This window comes from Budorcas taxicolor, chromosome 16 (assembly GCF_023091745.1).
Source record: "Budorcas taxicolor isolate Tak-1 chromosome 16, Takin1.1, whole genome shotgun sequence".
Lineage (NCBI taxonomy): Eukaryota > Metazoa > Chordata > Mammalia > Artiodactyla > Bovidae > Budorcas > Budorcas taxicolor.
Window position 1 is genome coordinate 44626381 of NC_068925.1, and position 24803 is coordinate 44651183.

The 24803-nt window shown below is 47.4% G+C and overlaps 1 protein-coding gene across 3 annotated transcripts in view; it reads right to left on the reverse strand.

Moving 5' to 3' along the window:
* Nucleotides 1-24382, reverse strand: part of PIK3CD (phosphatidylinositol-4,5-bisphosphate 3-kinase catalytic subunit delta) — a 35795-nt gene extending 11413 nt beyond the window's left edge. For all 3 annotated transcript variants that reach the window (XM_052654194.1, XM_052654195.1, XM_052654193.1), the window contains exons 1-3: nt 24355-24382; nt 2730-2902; nt 79-307 (exon numbers count right to left, since the gene is read on the reverse strand). In XM_052654194.1, coding sequence (XP_052510154.1) covers nt 79-307; nt 2730-2870 — 370 coding nt within the window. In that variant the 5' untranslated portion in view covers nt 2871-2902; nt 24355-24382. The remainder of the gene's footprint in view (nt 1-78; nt 308-2729; nt 2903-24354) is intronic.
* Nucleotides 24383-24803: the final 421 nt, after the last annotated feature.

The following is a 24803-nucleotide window of genomic DNA, read 5'->3' on the forward strand; positions in this document are numbered from 1 at the left end:
GGGGGGGGTCAGGGTAGGGCCGGGGCGGGGCGGGGGCAGGCCTGGCCGAGGGAGGACCGCCCGGCCCCAGTAGGGCACCTTTGCCGATGAGCAGGCTGATCTGCGAGTTGATGAGCTTCTTCACGCGGTCACCTTCGCGGGCCACCAGCCGAAGGACAGGCAGGAAGGGCTGGATGTCGCAGAGCCGCCGCTGCTCGTCCTCCAGCTCCTGCTGCTCCGCCGTCTGGTTGACGCAGGTGAACACGTAGGCCTCAGGGTCACTGAGCATGTGGAAGAGCGGCTCATACTGGGCGCGGTGCCATAACACCTGGGAGGACAGTGGACCGTCAGCCCCGCCCCTAAGGTGGGCGGGGGCCATGGGCGGGGCCACAGGAGCCCAGGGCTGGTGGAGGCTGACAAGTGGGGGCAAAGGCAAGATCCGAGGACCACTACCCTCTCCACGTCTTGATCACTGACCACAGGGTTAGGGTCCATAGGGTCATTAGGAGTCGCTGACCCTGCCTTTCTATGAAGGGGTCAGGTAGGTGCTAACATCTGGAACTGAGAGCAGGTCCTCAGGTCTCCCCTAGGCTACCCTGAGAGATGGCCAGCCAGACATGACCTCCAGGCATCCAGCTAATCACTCTGGAGCTCATCACCCTGATCTTTCAACGCTGGCCACTAATTCAGAAAAGTCTAACACAATGAGGGGACCCTAAACACCTCTGCTGGCTCTGCTCAGTGTGTGGCCTTGGGTTGGAGGTGTTCCCAGGGTGCCATGTTTTAGTGAAAAGGTGCTCACCACTGAGTCACAGAAAAGATGGAAAAGGAGAGAACGGCCCTAAAATTTTTCTCCCACGGGGGATGGATAATTATGCTCCATCAATGCAAAGGGACAGAACACAGATGTGAATGGAACCTAAGGATACTTGTACCAAGGGGACACAGGACTCCAAGATACAGCATTCAGTGGGGAGAAATCCCAAGCTGTAGAACAGTGAATGTCATTCAAACCCACTCCCATAAAAACAATAATAAATGTAATCATTACTACTAAAATAATTTTATTATTAGAATAAAATAAATAATAATTTTATTATTCCCATAAAAACAATTAATGAATGTATTACAGTAATTAATAATTACTGTAGACCAGGACTTGGCAAGCTACTGTTTGCCAAGTTATTGGAAGACAGCCATGCCAGTTCACTCACATGCAATCTATGGCTGCTGCCACCCCAGAAAGAAGAACTGAGTAGTCAAGACGAACACCATATGGCCAGCAAAGCCCAGGATATTTACTATCTGGTCCCTGGTATAAATAAGAATATTAAGAAACTGAAATTGAATTGGGATATGAGGTGAGATTGCAGGGACTGATATGTTTTATATTTCTGTGGTGTTGGAATTTTAATAATGTGTCTGCAATACTGGAATTTTAATAACATGCATGTATAGCTCTGTAAGCAGAAAAATACAATTCACTTTGAAATGATATTTACATAAGGTTAATAACATGAAAAAGATATAATGTTAACTCAGAAAAAGAATATAAAAATTCATAAAGAGAATAATCACAAAAAAACACTATATAGGAAAGAAAACAGGAAACAGCTAAAGTGTTAACTGTGGTTGTCTCATATGGCTGGATCATGGGTAATTCTTTTCCTTCTAACGTTTTCTTATTCTCCTAAATTTCAATGTGTCTATATACTTTTGAAAAGGGAAAAAACAAATTTAACTTTTATAGAAACACCCAGGGGGACTTCCTTGGTGGTCCAGGGGCTAAGACTCCATGCTCCCAATGCAGGGGGCCCAGGTTCAATCCCTGGTCAGGGAACTAGAGCCTGCATGCCGAAACTAAGACCCAGTATTTAAAAAAGCAAGAAAGAAACACCCAGGAAGGGAAGAGTAAAAAAAATTAAACAAAACTCAACTATGGTTCATTGCGTCTCTCCTTTTTGTTTTTTTTGTTTTTTTTTGCTCCCAAGTGTTTTCAAATCCGGGACTAAGGCCTTATCCTCAGACATGACCCATGAAGTCCCACCCTTTGCAAGTGGGATAAGCCCTTGGAAAGGTCACAAGACATCTGCCAAATACCATCCAGACGTTTTATCCTTTGACTCAGTAATCCACCATGAAAATGATTCAATAAAGCCAAAAACTATTTCCAAAGATGCTGTTGACTATGACGACAGCCCTGAAGACAAAAGACCAGTAAAACTCTTACCCGTGGATGGGCTGTGGTTTCAAACACTAGGGCAGAGTCATGGAGAGAATGAAAGGCCCCCCGTGAACCAGGACCCCGGAGCTTTCACGGGAATCTAGGGAGGGACAACACGGCAACCCACTGTGGTATTCTTGCCTGAGAAATCCAGGGACAGAAGAGCCTGTTGGCCCACAGTCCATTGGGGTCGATAAGAGTCAGATATGACTGACCACGCATGCAATGAAAAGGGCACGAGCTGAATTTGGAAAGATAGGTAGATTCTAACTGTGGGTTTTAAAGAATTCTTGCACATTATTTTTATCTTTTAATTTTTTTTTTTTTTTGGCCACAGTTTGAGGCTTGCAGGATCTGAACCCAGGCCCCAGGCAGAGAAAGCTCAGAGTCCTAACCACTGGACCTCAAGGGAATTCCCATGTCTTTTAAATTTCATAGCAGAGGATCTCAAATCTGAGACTGCTAGACTTTTTCTGTCTCTCTGAGTTCTAAGCTCTGAGGACTAGTTTTAAGGTCAAGATTGTACCTTCTTGATAGTGCTGAGGTTGGCATTTCGGGACACAGGGAAGTTCAGATAGACCCCTGTGGGCAGCAAGAAATCAACTGCCACATTCTGATTCTCCTCCTTGGTCCAGAATTCCATGGGGCAGTCAACCCCGGGGGGCATCCTGCTTTTTCACTTCTCGGATACCAGTCGTCCTGCAAAGGAAGAAAAGCATAGTGAGGCCCTCAGGTATGCTGAGTGAGTCCTTTAAAAGGACCCTTTGAAAACATGAAGTCAGGACCTCTGCCAGCAGGAGGCTCAGGATGGCGTCCCAGCCAGGAGGTAGCTTGTGGCTCCTGCTGCCCGAGGTCACTGTCTAGGCTGAGCGGCCTCTTATCACAGGCGGGTACTGTATCTGCCTCCCTCACGGCAGTGCCTCCAGTTTAAGACACCAACAGGACTTCCTGGAGTAGGAAATGGAAACCTGCTCCAGTATTCTTGCCTGGAGAATCCCATGAACAGAGGAGCCTGGCAGGCTATAGTCCATAGGGTTGCGAAGAGTCGGACACAACTGAGCATGCATACAGGACTTCCCTGGTGGCCCAGAGGTTAAGAACTGCCTGCCAGTACAGGGGACATGGGTTTGATCCCTGGTCTGGGAAAACCGCTTATGCCGCATGGGGCCACAACTACTGAGCCCAGGCACTCTAGAGCCTGTGCTCTCCAACAAGAGAAGCCACTGTGACGAGAAGCCTGTGCACTGACCCTGCTCTCCGCAACAAATTGAGAAAATCTGTGCGCAGCAATGAAAACCCAGCACAGCCCAAAACAAATAAATAAATAGATAAAAATTATGAAAAGACACCAACAAACCCATGCCAAATCATTTTTCTCAAGAACACACACATGGGAGACCTTGTCATGGCTACTAGCCGGCAAAGATGGAAAATGGCAGGATCACCGGGCAGACAACCCTGGATTTGAGAAGGATCTAAGACCAAAGTTCTTTGAAATTTTACGACCAGAAACCAAGCAGCTTTGACCATCAAACAAGTTGTTGAAATATCTTGAAGTGAAGTGAAAGTTGCTCAGTTGTGTCCGATTCTTGGCTACCCCGTAGAGCGTAGCCCACCAGACTCCTCTGTCCACGGAATTCTCCAGGCAATAATACTGGACTGGATTGCCATGCCCTTCTCCAGGGATCTTCCCAATCCAGGGATCAAATCCAGGTCTCCTGCTTTGCAGGCAGATTCTTTACAGTTTGAGCTACTTGGGAAACCATACCAAACTCCCTCTCTAGCAAGTAACAAAATGTTACAGACACAATTAGAGGTCTCTGAGTCTCTACCCTGTTCTGGTTACCACCACCTGGATTCTTGTTGTTTACAGTTTCCATGCATGTTTTTATCCTTTTATTAGACTAAAATGTATCCACAAATGAGTCCTAATATTTTCCATGCTTTCAAAGCATTGTATGATTAGTGAGCCTTCTGCACCTTGTTTTTGCCGCCCAGCATTGCAATCTAGATTTCTGCATGCTGATACATGTAACTCTAATTCACTCATTTTAAATCCTGGGTGATTTTTCACTGTATAAATAAACCACAATTTATTTCCTCCCCCCTTCTTTTGTTAAGGAACTTTGAGGTTTGTGTCTATTTATTTGGTTATTACATATCATGCTACAATGTATATTCTTGCACACATCTCCTTGTGTATAAGTGAGAGTCTTGGTGAATGTTCTCTAAGAAAAATATAACTTGAGCTACACGTGTAATGTCAAAGTTACTTTTTTAAAAAAGTAAAAAGACACAAATAAAATTAAGTTAGTAATCTATTTTATTTAACCCACTATATCCAAACTGTGGGGCTTTCCAGGTGGCACCATTGGTAAAGAATCCACTTGCCAATGTAGGGGACACAAGAGACATGGGTTCCGTCCCTGGGTCCGGAAGAGCCCCTGGAGGAGGACATGGCAACCTGCTCCAATATTCTTGCCTGGAAAATTCCATGGACAGAGGAGTCTGGAGGGCTATAGTCCATGGAGTTACAAAGGGTCAGACACGACTGAGTGACTGATTATGCATGAATCCAAACTATGGTCATTTCAATGTTATCAGTATATAAAAATTACTAAGATAGTTTACCTTTCTTTGGTGTTAAGTGTTTGAAATCTGGAGTGTATTTTACACTCACAGCACAATTTGGACAGTAGGTTTTCATTAGAAATATTTCATTTGTATGTAGATTTCATACAACTTACAGGTTAAAACTCCTCCTGCAATGCAGGAGACCTGGGTTTGATCCCTGGGTTGGGAAGATCTCCTGGAGAAGAGAATAGCTACCCACTCCAGTATTCTGGCCTGGAGAATTCCATGGACTGTATAGTCCATGGGGTTGCAAACAGTCGGACACGACTGAGCGACCTTCACTTTCACCGGTTAAAAATGTAGGGTCATCAACTCAAGCTGTTCCAAGTACGCTTAAGTTTTCCAATAACTGAATGAAGTATGAATTCTTACATTTAAATGAATTAAATAAAATGTTTAAAAATTCCATTCTTAACTTACACTCTCCACATTTCAAATGTTCAAGAAAGAAACGTGGCTGGTGGCTGCCATATTATATAGCACAGGTGATGGGTAGATGCCTAAGAGTGGAACTGTCAGATCATAAGTATAATCTATGACAAGGGGTAACCACATCTTTAACTTTGTAATCTCCATATCTTAGTTAGCACTTGGCATTGTCCAATTTTCTCATTTCTGCCAAGCTGGTGGGCACAAAATGCTCTGTTTTAATTTGCATTTCTCTAATTATCTGTAAAATGTTTACCTTCTGCAAGTAACAGGCTTATAAACTTTTCCCTTCTTTGTCTGTTGCTATTGTTGTTCATTAGAAAAGACCCTGATGCTGGGAAAGATTGAGGGCAAGGGAAGAAAGGGACGACAGAGGATGAGATGGTTAGATAGCATCACTGACTCAATGGACATGAGTTTGAACAAACTCTGGGAGATAGTGAAGGACAGGGAAGCCTGGAGTGCTGGAGTTCATGGGGTTGGACACGACTTAGCAACTGAACAACAAATTGTTGTTTAGTACCTAACCTATATCTGACTCTTTTGTGACCCCATGGACTGTAACCTGCCAGGATCCTCTGTCCAGCTATTTCACAGACAAGAACAGTGGAGGGGGTTGCCATTTCCTTCTTCAGGGGATCTTCCCAACCCAGGGCTCGAACCCGCAACTCCTGCATTGGCAGGCAATTCTTTACTGTCTGAACTACCAGGGAAGCCCTGGGGTTGTCTTTTGCTTACTGGTTTGTAAGGTTTCTTTCTATGCTTTAGATTCAGTTCTTTAATTGCTTGAATGAGTTGAGAATATCTTCTAATTTGAGTCATCTTTTCATTTTACTTATGTGTCTTTTTAAGGAGCAGAAGTTTTGAATGTTGATGTAGTCAAATCTTGTTCCTTTATGTTTTATGAATTTTATCCTTTAAACAAATACTTCCTTACCCTAAGGTCACATCCGCTGAGATTGAAATGACTTTAAAAATAGCTGGAAGGAAATGCTTAGTTTGAGAGAGATGTTCTTCTCGGGGCTCTGCCAGTGGGGCCCAGGCCTCACTCTTGGTTAGATGTAGAAGCTGCACTGAGCAGCAGGACCAAGCATGCGCTACCGTGTCACCACTATTGGGATCCACTTCCTCTGATTGTAAAACCACATCCTACTCTGGGTTCCTCTTTCTGAGAATGGCCAGGCCAAAGGCGATTTTTTTTTTAAAATTATTCAAAATGTAGAGGATCATCAGAAATTCTGGAAAAATCCATTTACAATGGTTTGGCTGAGCTTTGGAAGTCAGGAGCATTTTTGACCACTTGATCCTGAGGTTGAGATGACCAACTGGGGCAGGAGCTCCCCAGGACTCTATCCAGAGAGATAGATGGAGCTCTGGGACACAGACATCCCTTGTTCTCCTGCCCTCAGCGCTGTGGGAAGCCTTCAACTACCCCCATCCATGCGGGATGCAAGGAAACCCTTTGATATTAAAAACTAATTTCTGGGCTTCCCTGGTGGCCCAGGGGTTGAGAATCCACTTTGCAGTGCAGGGGATATAGGTTCGATCCCTGGTCCGGGAAGATCCCACATGCCTTGGGGCAACTGAGCCTGTGCTCTAGAGCCTAGGGGCCACAAAAGCTGAGGCTATGCGCTGCAACTACTGAAGCCTGCATGCCCCAGAGCACACGCTCTGCAACAAGAGAAGCCATCACAGTGAGAAACCCGTGCACCGCAACTAGAGTAGCCCCCATTCTCTGCAACTAGAGAAAGCCCTCGCACAGCAACAAAGGCCCAGCACAACCAAATAAATAAATATTAACAAAACAACTCATTCCTAGAAGAGGAAGACTCGTGATGGTGTGGGCAGGACAGAATCAAATGCCAGACGGGACAGGAGAAAGATGGGGACTCTTACCCCTTCTGTGGGCCCAGGACCCAGGGTGAAGTTACTAACAAGCCCCATTCTCCGTGAAGCCCAGACCCATCACTCTCAGTATAGATATGGGACTCAGATGCCAGCTAATCCAGAGACTTTAGAACTGCTCCAAGAATGTGGATTGGCACAAGCACTCTGGACAACTGTTTAGCAGTATCTATTAAAGCCGAACACATATGCCCTGTGTGTGTGTGTGTGTAGTTGGCTCTGTCACGTCCAACTCTTTGCGACCCCATGGACTGTAGCCCGCCAGGCTCCTCTGTCCATCGGATTTTCCAGGCAAGTATACAGGAGTGGGTTGCCATTTCCTTCTCCAGGGCATCTTCCCGACCCAGAGATCGAACTGGGGTCTCCTGCATTTTTGGCGGATGCTTTACTATCTGAGCTTCTAGAGAAGCCCAAACACATATGCCCTATGACCCAGCAATTAATTCCATGCCAAGGTACAGGCTCACCAGAAATGCTAGCACATGTGTGCCAGAAGATGCCCAAAAGAGCATAGCACTGCTACTCATAACAGTCCCCAAACGGAAACGTGCCACATGCTCATCAGTAGTAGAATGGAAAATACTACTTATTCTCCCCATGAAATTCATATAGTGGTTTCTTCTCCCCATAGAATTTGTATAGCAATGAGAGTGGATGATCTCTCAATTCATCATAAAGTGAATCTCACAAATGTAAGGCTGAGTGAAAGACGTCAGGTACAAAAGACTGTGTGCTCAAGAGCCCGTTTATAAGGAGAACAAGCACCGGCAGAACTAGTCTGTGTAGGCAGATGAAGAGATAGGGGTTACGAGTGAGGATGGCAGTTACCCCAGGAAAAGAGGGCACAGGGATGCTGGTAATTTTTCATTTTTTTTTCTGGGAGCCAGGGACCTTTCACAAACTCATTCCACTCTCAGTCCAAGTGGCTCAAATGGGTTGACTTCACTTCCTGGGTCACCAAGTGGCCCGAGACCCAGGCCCAGCCAACCAAAGCCCCGTGTCTTCCTCTGGCCTTGGGGACTGGACAGGAAGCAGGAATGGGACGTAGGCCCAGCCAATCGTATCTCTCTGGCTACACTGATTCCAAGATGGGCATGTGACTATCAAGTCCATCCAATTAGTTTTGACATCTGGGCTTCTTTGGGGACTTTCTCCCGGGGGAGGAGAAAAGACAGAATATCTACCTAAAGTTGGGCTTCCCAGGTGGCTGAGTGGTAAAAAACCTGCCTGCCAATGCAGGAGACCTAAGAGACATGGATTCGGTCCCTGGGTCAGGAAGATCCCCTGGAGGAGGGCGTGGCAACCCACTCCAGTATTCTTGCCTGGAGAATCCCATGGACAGGGGAGCCTGGCAGGCTACAGTCCATGGGGTCGCAGAGAGTCGTACATGACTGAAGTGACTTAGGACACACACGCACCCTAGAGCTCCTGGTGACCACCTGCTGCCCTGAGGACTGGGGCCTGAGAAAGAAGCAACGTGGAGGAAAGCAGAACTCTGTATGGAACGCGAAGCAGAGTCCTGAGGACGGCCTGTGATTCCCTGGATCCAGCCACGCCTGAAACTACACTTCACCTTGGACTTTTCGGTTCTATCCGCCAAACTCCCTCCCCTGCCTTTTTGTTGTTGTTGTTAACTTAAGAGTAGTTTGAGGTGGGTTTTCCGTCACTTGTAGCTGAAATTATCTATTTTCACGACTAAAGTAGCACACTCCTTTTGGGAAGCTTCTAGTGTTTGGAGAGTTCTTTCCTTGGAAACTGGCCCATCTCTAAGAGGCAACCCCCCCGTCCTTTGTGCTGCCACCCAGAGGAACATGGAACTGTTATCTGCTGGCCCTCCTGAAGGATGGTAGTTCCAGCGTGTCCGTTCTCCCCACAACACAGATTTAGACCCTTTGGCCAAAGTTTGGTATTCCATGAAAACAAGATGCTCCAGATGGGGCCTGGCAGGCCAATTGTAGCAGAATGTTCTGGGCACCAAACTCCCATTTGTTTGGCCTAAAAGTATATCAGGTTTCCCGCCTCCGTTCTCCCAGCCTACCCCACAGAATGTTCTCTGGTCACCACATCACCAAGCTTGGGGGCCACCAACCCTCCAGATATTTCTCACAGTAAGCCAGGGTCTCCCAGCCTATGAGTGCGTGCAGGCTAAGTCAGCGCTTCAGTCGTGTCCAACTCTTTGTGATCCCATGGACCATAGCCGACCAGGCTCCTCTGTCCCTGGGATTCTCCAGGCAAGAAAACTGGAGCAGGTTGCTATGCCCTCCTCCAGGGGATCTTCCAACCCAGGGATCGAGCCTATGTCTATCTGCATTGGCAGGTGGGTTCTTTACCACTAGCGCCTCCTGGGAAGCCCCTCCCAGCCTGTACAGGAACACCAATGTCCTGACTCTGAATGCAAAACCCCACAATTATTCTCATGGAATAATTTGCACTCATGAATGGAATTTCATCTCACAGAAATAATCTGCACTCGTGTATTATCAGATTTAACACTTTGTATATATCACTCAGGCTGACATGTATTAGTTTATTCAACTAGTATTTATTAAGTGCCAAGAATCACGAGAGGTGCTGGGAACACACAGGTGAATGAGACAAAGGGTCCCTCTCCAGAAAGAGCTTACACACCAGTAGAGGAGACACAGTAGACAAGATGGATGTTTCTTCAATGATGGATCAAGGTGGTAAACGGCAGATTGTCAAGTGATGATGCGAAGGACAGCAGGAGGGGCTACCACATGCAGAAGGCTGAGAAAGACCCCTGTGAGGGGAGGACACTGGGGCCGAAGACCAGGCTGAGCCATCATGTTCAGAGCCGACAGCAGGCGGTCCCTTGCCTCTAGACCACGTGGTCGGTGGGATGACATGGGCTGAGGAGGTCAGCGGGGACCAGTCTCATTGAGCCTTCACAGGGAAACACCTGGCTTTCACTCCAGGAGTGATGCACAGTCCTGGAGGGTTTTAGGCCAGGGAGCCACCGGATCTGATTGGCATCTGAAATGATGCTGTTGGCTGTGGCTAGGAAGGGCTGGACAGTTGCAAGCAGGCAAGAAGGAGAGTGTGGGGCAGCTCATGCTACAGATAATGGTGGCTTGATCTAGGAAGAGGAGATGGAGCTGGTGAAAGGAAGGGAATCACGTACATCTAGGAGCTTGTGCGGGGGAGGGGTCATCAGATGGGGGACAGTGCGGGAAGGAGCAAGGATGACAGGCAGGTTGGGCTTGGGAGACTGGCTGGATAGTGGATATTTACTGAGACAGGAAAGTATACTGGAGAAACAGACTTGGAGGGGATTGAAATAGCAAGAGCTCCATTTCAGACACACCGAATCAGAGTTGTTTACTGAGCACCCCAGTGCAGACATCCAAGGGGCAAAGTCACAGTAGAGCTCAGAGGAGACATCTTTGGGGTCATAGAGACATCACTTGGGGTCAGTAGGTGGCCTTGGAGCCATGGGGACAGGAAGATGAGTGAGGGCTAGGATCACCTTCCGGGGACCAAAATGGGATGGACCTAAGAAGAACAATGAGCTATCCTTCTCACTCCAAGTTATCCAGAATTTTGAGAGAGGGCTTTTCTATTTATCCACATCTGATTCATTCATAAAAGATCAAAGAAAATTGGACCAGAAAGAGCTCGCTTCCTTTCACCTTCCCACTTCCAGCCAGCAGCATCCACAGAACAGCTATGCAGCAACAGAGCCATCCTGGCTGGGGGGTTGCTGTCCCCATCCTCTTTGCAAGCTGTTCCAAGACATTCCTGGATAGATGCACTTTCTTTGGCCTGAGAATGAAGAACAGTTTCTCAGCTGTGAAGGTCTAAGGGGTCTGACCTGAGTCTTAAGCGGTCAGCAGAGGAATTTCTCCAAAGGTTTTTCTAAAAGGACATCCACCAGCCCCATCCTTCCTTGTACCTCAGGAATGTTTCAGGAGGCCCTAAGTTATTTCTAAATGTGTTAGTCGCTCAGTCATGTCCAACTCTTTGTGACCCCATGGACTGTAGCCTGCCAGGCTCCTCTGTCCATGGAATTCTCTGGGCAAGAATACTTGTGTGGGTAGCCATTCCCTTCTCCAGGGGATCTTCCTGACCCAGGGATCGAACCTGGGTCTCTCACACTGCAAGCAGATTCTTTACCATCTGAGCCACCAGGGGAGTAAGTTATTTCTAAGACAAAGGGGCAATTAAGGGATGTAGGATCCCAGAGCCACAAACGGGATGGGGAGTGAGCCTGTAGCCCATATGGCCCCTGGGCTGCCAGACCAGCTGCTTGTCCCTAACTCGGTACAACTGAAGGATCCCTTCGTTCCTGCTGAAACTCCACTGTGTGTTTTTTTGGGGGGGGGGCGGGGTTGGGGGGCTCAGAGCCAGCATCTCCCAAGTTGGCTAGACTTCTACCTTGTCCCAGTGGCTGTCCCAGATGTACCTGACATGCTCACCAGGAACTGCTCCTCAGCCTTTGTCAATGTAAAAACTGTCATTTCTGTGTTACAGTCACATGTCCTGGGAAACAGCTTCCCAGGGGAACACATGAGTCACTCTCAGCAGGCTCGGTGCAAGGGATAGGCAGCGGGAGAAGGGAAGTTGTGTCCTGCTTGTCTGAGTGATAAACAGCCTTCTCCCTAAGGGATGCCCTGGGCAACACATGCCCTGTACCTTCGGATGTTACTCTAAAGCAAGAGTCTAGCGGTCCCCCTGCACCACTCCTATGAACCTGCATAGAGAGAGACATTCATGTCCTTAACCTGAGGACAAAACCTCTGCCCAATGTCTGGATTTCAGAGCCTAAAGTTACAACCCAATTAGCCCAAGGGAAGAAGCCTCAGTCACAGAAAGTTGTAGAAGGTGGTTATGCCCATAGTCAAGGATCTACAGTAAAGTGGAAGCAGTGAGATTTTATTTTCTTGGGCTCCAAAATCACTGCAGACAGTGACTGCAGCCATGAAATTAAAAGATATTTGCTACTTGGAAGGAAAGCGACAACAAACCTAGAAAGCATATTAAAAAGCAGACTCATCACTTAGTTGACAAAGTCTGTACAGTCAATACTGTGGTATCCAGTAGTCATGTACGGATGTGAGAGCTGGACCATAAAGCAGGCTGAGTGCTGAAGAATTGATGCTTTCGAACTGTGGTGTTGGAAAAGACTCTTAAGAGTCCTTTGGACTGCAAGGAGATCCAACCAGTCAATCCTAAAGGACATCAACCCTGAATAATCACTGGAAAGATAGATATTGAAGCTGAAGCTCCAATACTTTGGCTGCCTGATGTGAAGAATTGACTCACTGGAAAAGACTTTGATGCTAGGAAAGACTAAAGGCAAAAGGAGAAGGGGGTGACAGGATGAGATGGTTAGATAGTATCACTGACTCAGTGGACATGAATTTGAACAAACTCTGGGAGATAGTGAAGGACAGAGGAGCCTGGCGTGCTGCAGTCCATGGGGTCACAAAGAGTAGGATACAACTTAGCAACTGAACAACAACAAGTATCTGCCATCCCAAGATGGGAGAGGAGGGGAGCCAGCAGCCATGTGACAAGGGGCTGGGGACCGACCTCAGGGCTGGCCTTCCATCTCACACTGAACAAGCAGGGTCCACATCGGGCCCCTTGACCTGGGTTTATTTTCAGGACTTCTCAGCCTCAAAAAGTCCTGTTGGTCCAGGCAGCCTCCCACGGAGAAAGAAATGAACACTTTTCATGTTGCCCACCTTAGATGGAAAGTGCCAGCAAATGAATACATGAGAGGTGGAGTGGAAGATGCTTGATGCTTTCACCCACCTCCTGGAGAACCTCCTGTATGTTTACTCCAGAGGAGTTTTCAGGAACCATTAGCCTGCTCTGGCTGCTAAGAGATCCTCCAAACCACCACATCCTCCCAGAGACCCTCAGGAAAAAGAAGGTGGGGCCCTCCTCAACCCAGAAGGCTGCAGATCCCAAGTCCTTATTCATTCCTTCACTAGCCTGTTCATTCACTCAAAAATGTTTATTTGAGCATCTGCCATGTGCCCATCAGGGAGTGGGACAGGCACCACTCCTGCTCTCATGGAATTTTTAGTCTAACAGGAAAAAAACAAAAAAATGAAAAGAAACATTTGAATAATCACGATGATTTCAGATAGTATAGGCTTGGAAAGTGATAAACCGGGGGTCTGCTGGGAGGGTCTCCTTTGGATGACAGGTCAGGGAAGGGTCCTCAGGTGAGATTATATTGCATGTGAGGCCCAAATGATGAGAAGAATCTGGCAAAGCTCTATGAAATAGGGTTCCAGGCAGGTGGAAGAGGAAGTGCAGAGGCCCTGAGGCAGGAGACCGGGAAATGAAAGTCACGGATGAAGGGCAGTCTGGGTGAAATGATGAGGCTGACCCTGTGGGGCCTTCTAGCCTTGGTGAGGAGTTAGGCTTTGGCACCACTGCGGCGGGAAGTTACCAGGGGATTTTAGGCGGGGAATGGAGAAGGCCTGATTTTACGCTTAACAAAGACTACTTCGGCTGCTGTGAGCAAAACAGAAGGACGGGAAGCAAGGATGGAGGTGGGAAAGCAATGGGGCTAGGGACCCGGGTCAGAGCTGCCAGGGCAGATGAATGAGGGAAGGCGTTGGGCCCTGCAGGCCACAAAGCGCCCTGATCCTCTCTGTTCGTAAGGAGCTGGCAGGCAGGCAGTCCAGCAGCCCAGCCTTGAAGCCTGCATCTTCCTCCTTCTTGAAAAGAACGAGGCCACAGGCCAGAGGGAACTGCATGGCCCAGGGCCCTCATTAAGCACACTTTTAGGATAGATGTGCTATTCTTCCAGACTACAAATGCTTTTATTTTGGTCCAGGCAAGTTGGACATCCCAAAGACCATCCCATGATGAGGAAGGAGGGGTTTGTCTGGAGGGCTGTCTAACTCCCCAGCTCCTGCCATGAGAAAAAAAGGGGTCAGAGGAGTGAAGGATGGGACGAAATAACAAAGTAATGGCACGTTGTGCAGCAGGCATTTCAATGTCCCCCTGGAAGGTAAGCTGAGGACGTGTGCTGCCTTACTCCCTTGTCTACCCACTTCTGCCTCCTTCACTTTTTAAAAAGATGCATTTTATTTAATTATTTATTTTTGGCTGTGCTGGGTCTTGGCTGTGGCACCTGTGATCTTCGCTGCGGCAAGCAGGCTCTTCATTGTGGTGCATAGGCTCAGTAGTTGTGGCTCAGGCTGAGCTGTCCCACAACAGGTGGGATCTTAGCTCCTCGACCAGGGAGTGAACTCTCATGCCCTGCATTTGAAGGCAGATTCTTAACCACTGGACCACCAGGGAAGTCCTCTTTCTCACTCCCCCCCCCAACCCCGCCCCATTCTCTCCCATGTTAAATGTATCTCTTTTGAGTCCATATTATTCAAAAGAGCAGTGACTTCTAATTTGAATATTTTAAAAAGGAAAAATACTCTTCGTCGGGAGGTGGGAGGTGGACCAACACAGACATCAGAGAAGGAGAGGGGTAGGGCTTTGGAAATTCTGTTCTATGTGGAAAGAAAAGAAAGACTTCTGATTTCTCCTGCTGCCATCAGAAAAAACAAGCCAATTGTCCTGCAGAAAATTCTATCTCAACAATCTCCTAGGATGCTCAGTTCATGGTGCACCTAGGGGGCTCAACACTATATAGAGAAATTGAAGAGAAAGATCCAAGTTCTCATATTTGGTCAATTTGGGCAGCTGTCCTAGGAAGCAATTCAAAAGCAAAAAAGAAAAAGCTATATGCACAAAGGGCATCCCTGGTGGTTCAGCTGGTAAAGAATCTGCCTGCAATGCAGAAGACTCCAGTTCAATTCCTAGGTTGGGAAGATCCCCAGGAGAAGGCAATGGCTACCCATTTCAGTACTCTTGGTCTTCCCTGCTGGCTCAGACAGTAAAGAATATGCCTGCAATGCGGGAGACCTCGGTTAGGTCACTGGGTCGGGAAGATTCCCTGGAGAAGGGAACAGCAACCCACTCCACTATTCTTGCCTGGAGAATTCCATGGACAGGGGAGTCTGGTGGGCTACAGTCCATGGGGCTGCAAAGACTTGGACACGACTGAGCAACTTTCACTTCACCTATATGCACAAAGATATTCACTGTGGTATTATCTGTGAAAGTTATAAATAAAAAATAATAAAGAGAAACTTCCCTGGTGATCCAGTGTTTGAGACGCTAAGCTTCCAATGCGGGGGGCCCAAGTGCGATCTCTGGTCAGGAAACTAGACCCCACAGGGCACAACTAAAGTGTCCTACATGCTGCAACGAGGATCCTGAGTTGCAGCCCAGCCAAACAAATAAATATCTAAAATAATAATCATAAAGAAATGGCTAAATAAATTATCATATATACAACAAGCGTGAATACAGTCACTAGAACAACACCTGTGCATACTACATGACGCTGCAAATAGACCCCACATTGAATGAAACCAATACAGCACATATAGCTATCATGGCAACATATGTTTGTGGACAAAACATTTCAGCAAGCATAGAGAAAATGAAAACAGCTGTATTATCAGTGGCAGTGGCGATTATAATAATGACTTTAAAATTTTCATACCTGTGAAAGTTATGAAAGCACATGATTTTAAAAATTAATTAAAACTAAAATGCTCACAGCGAAAAATTAGCAGTCCCTTGACCTCCACATCCAAACATACCATCCCCAATTTCAGTTGTTTCTCTGGGTATTCATCTCTGCATTTGTAAATAATGGGTTTATATTGATATTTCTTGATCTTCAACTTTTAACTTCTTTTCTTAATATTTACTTATTTGTTGCTGCTTGTGGGCTTTCACTAGTTGAGGCGAGCAGGGGCTGCTGTCTAGTTGCGGTGCACAGGCTTCTCATTGCAGTGGCTTCTCGTTGCTGAGCGTGGGCTTTGGAGCACGCAGTTGGCTCAGTAGTTGCAGTGCATGGACTTAGTTGCCTTGCAGCATGTGGAATCTTCCCCGACTATGGATTGAACCCATGTCCCCTGCATTAAAAAGCAGATTCTTAACCACTGGACCACCAGGGAAGTCCCAACTTTTAACTTCTTATCTTAGAAGATAAGTTTGTGCTTTCCTGCAGCTACACACATGCACGGATCCTCTCTCCCATCTTCTATATATAGCAATGTGATCACTTTTTGTTCATCAAACTTTAGTGTTTCCATCATTATAAAATGTAAATATTGTTCAAAGCTAAGCCACATACTATACTATGATTTCCTTTCTTTTTAAGAAAATATTTATTTATTTGGCTGCTTCAAGTCTTAGTTGCAACATGCAGGGTCTTCTTGCAATGCGCAGGCTTGGGAGCACGTGGGCTCAGGAGCTCCAAGGCATGTGGGACCTTAGTTCCCTGACCAGGGATGGAACCTGTGTCCCCTGCACTGCAAAGCAGAGTCTTAACCTCTGGACCACCAGGGAAGTATCATGATATCCTTTCTTGTTCCAACTTTTTGTTACTCCTATATTGATTGTTGCCTTGTTTTAAATTTTCTTTGCATTCTATGTATGAATGTGTAACTATTCCCTAAATTCTCTAACAGAACTATAAAACCCTCATACTATAGCAAATATATCAAATAATCCATGAACTCCATTTTTTTCTTACAGATATTCCTCCTGGGCCCTCAGCCATCTTGCTCTAAATTGGGCTGGTTGCTCTCTAGACCAGCTGCACAACTGGGACTTCTCTTCACTATTATTATGGGAATTCCCTTCACCTTCTCTCCACCAATCACGGCTCTTGATTGCAAATAAAGAATGATTAAGCAGGGAAGGAGATGATCGGTTATCTGACATATTTGCTGCATTGTGAGAAGTTTAATAATTCTATTGGAGAGTTTGAGAAAGAATTAGTGATTACTTCAAGCCAGGCTTCAGCAATACATGAACCGTGAACTTTCAGATGCTCAAGCTGGTTTTAGAAAAGGCAGAAGAACCAGAGATCAAATTCCCAACATCCACTGGATCACCAAAAGAGCAAGAGAGTTCCAGAAAAACATCTATTTCTGCTTTATTGACTATGTCAAAGCCTTTGACTATGTGGATCACAATAAACTGTGGAAAATTCTGAAAGAGATGGGAATACCAGACCACCTGACCTGCCTCTTGAGAAATCTGTATGCAGGTTAGGGAGCAATAGTTAGAACTGGACATGGAACAACAGACTGGTTCCAAATAGGAAAAGGAGTACGTCAAGGCTGTATATTGTCACTCTGCTTATTTAACTTCTATGCAGAGTACATCATGAGAAACACTGGGCTGAATGAAGCACAAGCTGGAATCAAGATTGCTGGGAGAAATATCAATAACCTCAGATATACAGGTGACACCACCCTTATGGCAGAAAGTGAAGAACTAAAGAGCCTCTTGATGAAAGTGAAAGAGGAGAGTGAAAAAGCTGGCTAAGGCTCAACATTCAGAAAACTAAGATCATGGCATCCAGTCCCAGCACTTCATGGCAAATAGATAGAGAAACAGTGGAAACAGTGGCTGACTTTATTTTTCTGGGCTCCAAAATCACTGCAGATGGTGATTGCAGCCATAAAATTAAAAGACGCTTACTCCTTAGAAGGAAAGTTATGACCAACCTAGACAGCATATTAAAAAGCAGAAACATTACTTTGCCAACAAAGGTCTGTCTAGTCAAGGCTATGGTTTTCCCAGTAGTCATGTATGAATATGAGAGTTGGACTATAAAGAAAGCTGAGCACCGAAGAATTGATGCTTTTGAGCTGTGGTGTTGGAAAAGACTCTTGAGAGTCCCTTGGACTGCAAGGAGAGCCAACCAGTCCATCCTAAAGGAGATCAGTCCTGAGTGTTCATTGGAAGGACTGATGTTGAAGCTGAAACTCCAGTACTTTGGCTACCTGATGCGAAGAGCTGACTCATTTGAAAAGACCCTGATGCTGGGAAAGATTGAAGGCAGGAAGAGAAGGGGACGACAGAGGATGAGATGGTTGGATGGCATCACCGACTCAATGGACATGGATTTGGGTAAACTCCAGGAGTTGGCGATGGAGAGGGAGGCCTGGTTCAATCCCTGGGTCAGGAAGAAACCCATAAGAAGGGAATGGCTACCCACTCCAATATTCCTGCCTGGAAAATTTCATGGACAGAGGAGCCTGGCGGGTTACAGTCCATGGGGCCCCAAAGAGTCGGACATGACTGAGTGACTAACACATTTGCTTTCATGTTGGAAAAATAAATAAATAAAAATATGAGGCAACTGTCAACTGCAGGGAAAACAAAGTTGAACAAGAAAAATATAATTTCAGTATACCATGTGCAGAATCATTTCTGATGGCAAAACTGCTGGTATTGCCACTGAGTACTAGGTGCTGCGCTTCCCAGGTGGCACAGTGGTAAGGAATGTGCTTGCCAATGAAGGAGATGCAGGAGACCCAGGTTCAATCCCTGGGTCAGGAAGATCCCCTGGAGGAGGAAATGGCAACCCGTTCCAGTATTCTTGCCTGGAAAATTCCATGGACAGAGGAGCCTGGTGAGCTACAGTCCATGGGGTTGCAAAGAGCTGGACACAATTGAGTAACTGAGAACACACTGGGAGCTACTTTGTCTCCCTGCCACTTATGTGCCAAGAACTCAAACTTGCAGCCCATCCCTACTATCACCACCATAACCATGGATAAAACACACACTTCATCCCTCTCTTCTCTGTCAAAATGTAACATAGATACATCTCATTAATGGTGCCCACATCACAGGTCCAGTCTTGCAAGTGAGTATTTTTCAATTCCCATGGTGGGGTAGGCTTTTTTTTTCTCCCCACGCTCAAGACGCAAAGATAACAACTGAAATACAGAAGGTCATTCAGCGGCTGAGCCAAAGGAGAAACAAGACAACTGCACATTGTACCACTTGTTCCTCTTTGTTGATTTCCTCTCTCATTTTAGTGGAGCACATCCTCCAGTAGCTTCCTTGAAAAGGAATACAAAGGGTATGTGTGTGTACAGGTTTTGAAAATTCACATGTCTGAAAAATGTCTTCATTCTATTATTTTGCTTGAATGGTGATCACAGAATTCTGGACCGAGAGTTAATTTCCCCTGGAAACTTGAAAGAATTACTCCATGTAGCTTCTGATGTTGCTTCCCCACCTCTTTTCTGGTGTTACTTTTGTGAAGTCCAATGACATTCTGTTCTCTGATCTTCTGTTTGTGGCTCTTTTTCCCTGTGCTGGCTTTTGGTAACTTCTCTCTATCTCTGGAGTTTTGAAAGTTCATGATGCTGTCCCTTAGAACATCTTTTACTCTGATGTAGTGTATCTAATTATCATTGTGCTCAGTGCTACAGGGACTCAATGCAGAAACTCTTTCACTTCTGGATTTTTCTCCTGGTGTTTATTTAATAACTTTTTCTTCTCCATTTCTTTCCCTTGAGCTTCTATGAGATGGATACTGGGCCTCCTAAACTTACTCTAGTTTTCTTCTCTTTTCTTTCTTCTTTCCCATCTCTCAAGCCTTTTTGTCCTACTTTCCAGAATTTCCTTGTTCAATCATTCAACTCTATTCTACTGAAATTTCCACTCCTAGTTTTGATATCCAAGAGCTTATTATTATTTTATGAATATACCTTTTTATTTTTTTAATATTTATTTCTTTACTTTGGCTGTATCATGTCTTAGTTGCAGCATGTGGGATCCTCCATTGTGGCACATGGACTCTCTTAGCTGTGGCATGCAGGCTTAGTTGCTCCTCTGCATGTGGGATCTTAGTTCCCTGACCAGGGATTGAACCCGCATCTCCTGCGTTGCAAGGCAGATTCCTTTTTTCAAACTTAATAAATTATCTATTGGCCGCACTGGGTCTTTGTTGCTTTGCACGGGCTTTCTCTAGTTGTGGTGAGCAGGGACTACTCTGTTGTGGTGCACAGGCCTCTCACTGCGGTGGCTTCTCCTGTTAAGGAGCACAGGCTCTAGGCACGCGGGCTTCAGTAGCTGCAGCACCCTGGCCCAGTACTTGTGGTGCACAGGCTTAGTGGCTCCACGGCACATGGCATCTTCCCGCACCAGATATTGAGTCCATGTCCCCTGCAGTGGCAGGTGAATTCTTAACCACTGTATCACCAGGGAAGTCCCCTAAATATGCCTTTTTAAAAACAACATGTTTATGACTTTAAAATCTCTTTTTCCTGTTGGTTTGGGTCTCTGTCTTTCATGCTAGAGGGCTCATTCGACATGCGATGTACCAGATCTGCCCATTCAAATTTAAGAGCGAGGTACTGAAAGCTATTTGTACAGGTCTAGCTGCTTGCTTAGTATTGCTGTGAAGTGATAAAGGAGGGTTTTTTCATGTGAGGTCCATTTCCTCAGAGAGAAGTTATCCAAAACCCTGCCTGGAGGATGGGTAAAAGCCACGCTGTGGGAGTAGCGGGAGAGGGTCTCTCTGTTCAGCACACAAACTTCCACTGAATTCTCCTGCTCTCAGTACCGAGCCTCCCTCACCCTTGGCTGCCCTGGTTCAACACTGCCTGTAAGAAAGCAGCTGGTGGGGGAGGACGCTGGCTGCCCTGGTTCAACACTGCCTGTAGGAAAGCAGCTGGTGGGGGAGGACGCTGCTGGCGGCCCGAGAGAGGGGTCTGTGGCTCTAACACAAACTTTCAACCAATATTCCTGCTTCCACCTGCCCCCCTCACCCCGTTGTCAGGAACACTCTGTAGCCCTCATTCTTTAGCCTTTAGTGGGTCCTGTGTACATGTCAGCTCCCCTTCCTTGCAGCTGGGATATTCAACCTTCTAAGCTTTGCTTCTCTCTCACCCCCCTGCTCCCCACCTTTCAAAAGTTTTGCTCACATCCCTCCTTCTCTATCATCTACTTTTCTGTTTTTCTTAAGGATTTATACTTACTCTCATTTTTACATTCAGTTCTTTTTGTGGAAGTTCATGATCATATTTAACAGTAAATCAAAATCAAACTTCCAAAGATACACGCAAAGAAGCCTCTCTGGGGGTGGGGTGGGGGGAGGATACTCCAATAAGAAAACATGGTTCTTTCAGGTAGGGGGTAGAATTATAGCCAAGAGATGCTTGCAATTTCTTTCTGTTTTGTACACTTTCGACAGTAAATAGGTATCCTTTATGAATCAAAAAGTTGGAGGGTTAAAAATCATTATTAAAAGTCATTTTCTGAAACACAGATCAAGATAGTGTAAACAGGTGTGTAGAAGAAACTCCAACTCCTCAATACAGTCTACACAACCCATGGTTTTTGCCTCTGTGCCAGGGAGTCCTGTGGCTTCACAGAAACACCCTGAGGTTTTCAGAGGGTGGCAAGAGTGGGACAGGGTGCTGAGTGGAAGGGGTTCTGGGCCAGTCTCTAGTTGTACCACAGTGGCACTCTTTCATTCTGCTTTATAGGTAAAAATTCTGCTAATAATTTGATTTTTTTAGAGAGAGCCACACTAATAAAGATGCTTGGAAATTCCCGATGAAGATCTAGAAATGAAGAGAGGGTGGTGGGGGGGAAGCCCCTAAGGATGACATCATGCTATTACCCTGTGCCCTACCTGAACCATCAGAAATGACAGTGGCTGCTTGAATATCCGTACAAGGAGCTTGGTGCTTATAGTGTACAAACCTGGTGTACAAGAATACACAAGTACACACACAGCTAGCAAATGGGACCAATCTCGAGCTTGTTAACCACACAGAGCCACTCTCAGACACCAAAGGCGGGTGCTCAGCCACGGTCTGGCCAGTGTCAGTCTCTGACTTCAGTTTCTTCATTTGCACAATGAAAGGACTATCGTCCCGGAAGTTCAAAGGAGCATCCTCTTATTGATACAGTGACTGCCAACTCCCTTGAGAAACAAAATGTCCCCACCTAAGGACTCCTTGAGAAGTGGTATCAAGTTATGAAAATCCAATCCACTTCCTCCAGAAGAAGGTTTTAATTCTTCTCTGGCCAAATAGGCCTGCCTGGCTCTACCATGAATGAAGCAAGTCAAGTACCAAATGCTGCAGCTTAAAAATGAGCTCTAGGGCTCCTCGGAGCAAAGCCATCCCTTTCTTCCTGGGCAGCAGCAGACCTTTGCTGGGAAGCTGGCAAAGATCTAAGTTCACATCCCCCTTCGTCGGCTCCGAGCACAAATTTGGGTCACTCTCTTCCTATTTGCATTCTAGTCCTACAGAGCAGTTCTCCTTTGGCTAGTCAGGGAGGGTGGATTCCACTCAAATTCTTAACCTATCTACAAAATAACATCTCTTCTTCCCCCATACACTTGTTTCCTTTGCCTGATCTACCTTTCTGGAATGGTCCAAAAAACCAGCAGCAAAGATCCCTCTGCCTGGCAGGTTAGAAATGCTTTGGAATCAGTGAGCATCAATGCACTCTTGCCTGACTCTGAGCTCCTTATCTGTCTGGAAATAGAGCAAGAAAGACAGAAAGAAAGAGAGGAAGGAAGGAAGAAAGAAAGATAGAGAGAGGGGAGAGAAAGAAGGAAGGAAGGAAGGAAGGAAAGTAGAGAAAGAAAAAAAGTAAGAAATCTTTAAAAAGAGAAAGTCTCAGAAATCTTCTGCACATTCCCTTAGAGGACTTCGGCTCAAAAGCAACTCTTTCACCAAGGTTCCCTTTTTGCAAACCAGTCACATTGTGCTTGACGGGCCTTTTTCACCATCTGTGTCAATGCCACCCCCAGCTCTCTTCGGTGGTACTGAAGCAAACCACAGGAACATTTCCAGTGCCCGAAGCAGGAATTTATATACATACAGATGACTCAGATCATTTCTAGAGTTGTTTGTTGGTTTTGTTTGGTATTTGAAAGCAAAGTAAGTGATCTGAGTCAAGCCTGGGTTCGAGTTCCATTCAATGGCTGCAAAAAACATGTCTGTGAACTTGACGTCTCTGTTCAACACCCAGATCACATCATAAAGGAGGATTTATCCTTGCTTGGTGGAGATGAAAGGGAAGCGTGTGTGGGGAGGGGTTTGCCCACTCACTGCATCTGTGGTACTTCTTTACCCAGTGTGGGCGGCTCCTGGAAATAATCTGACCCCAGAGAGCAAAAGATACCTGAGTTCCAAAAGCCCATGCAGCTGGATTCCAGCAGCAGAACATGATGCTTCCCCCAACTCCCCAGCTGGTTTCTCCTGCCTGGAACCCACTGAGCTCCTGAAGAGCAAGAAACCTAAACCACTGGCTTCTTCTCCATAAGACAAAACGCCCAGTTCTAGGAAGCTGTTGGAAAAGATGCCACCCCAAGGTCCAAGCTGGAATTCTCCCTGCTGCAAGCCTAACCCTTGGAAGGATACCCCGTGGACCCTGCTGCAGGGTTCGGATGGTCCCTCCACTCAGCATCCAGGGTAGGATGGTAAGGACTTCCCAGAGCACAGCCACCAGAGAAAGGTGAGATCAGCGACAAGAACTAAGAAAGAAATAACTTGCATCACTGACCGAGGAAGCTAATTAACAAGAGGACAAAAAAACAGCAGCTCAGTCACAGGGAAATGAGACTCGATTAGAGCAAAAGCACTTTCAAAACGAGAAAGGACGAAGCAGAAAGCGCGAGGGAGCCGAGAGAATGGAGGGTTAGAGAAGGCAAGGAAGGGACTGGTCCTTAGGAATTCAGGTCAGGGAACAGAGAGCCGGGACAGAATTCACAAGAGGGCGGCCAGGGAGGAGGTGCGTTTTTCTCTCTGGCCCTCAACACCGTCCGGGACCTCAGGAGCCGGGTCTGCTGCCCTCTAGCCCTCTGGGTTCAAGGGCAAAGCTTTGGGAGGCATCGCTGGGAACGCACGGAGCGCAGGATGGTCCGTCCCGAATCGGGGGCAGGGGGAGGGGAAGGCGTGCGCGGCTATTGCTCGGTTCCTGACAAGTAAACATCTTGCCCTGAACAGGCGCCGCGTCCCCGTCCGGAGCCCGGCGGAGGGCCCTGCTCATTCCCACCAAGGGCGGCAGCGGGACACCCCGGATTCCCGGCCCCCCGGAGGTATAAAAGGGAGGCAATAAAACGGGAAAAGGAGACTATGAACCAGTCCACGCCAGAGAAGCACAACGCGAGCGCGGCCCGCTGCCTCGGCCTCCGCATTGGGGTCGGGTGCGCCCCGGAACGCGCTCTCCTCCCCCAGCCCCCGCTCCCCCGGAACGGGATCTCCCCTCGCGGACAAAGCCCGGCGCTGGGCGGGGTGGGGCGTGAGCGGGGGGCACTGGGACCCCGCAGACGCCCGCACAGGTGGGCTCCGTACCGGGTGTCGGTGCCGGGGGCGGAGCCCGGTCTCCCTGGAGACTGTTGCCCAGGGGACGCGGCGGGCGGGTCCCGGAGCGACGGGAGGGCGCGAGCCTCCGGGCGGCGGCGCGGAGCCCGCGGGGGCCTGAGGGCAGGCCCGCGGCGCGGAGCCGGTGAGCGGGGCATCCGCGAGGGGCGCGGCCCTGGGCGGGGCCCGGACAACGGGCGGGCGCGGGCAGGGCCAGGGGGCGGGGCGTCCAGGGGGTGGGGCGGGGCCAGCCGAGGCGCGGGCACCGTCGGCAAATTCTCACAGCCCCAGCTGGGCGAAGCTCTGGAGAGCAGGCTTGCGCTCTGAGCCTTGCGGACGCCGCCGCAAATCCTCCCCGAGCCCCGCTGCTCCCCGCGGGCGGGTGGAGCTACGCCTGGAGCTACGGGACCCCGGACAGCTTGCGCGCGCTGCCCCCGGCC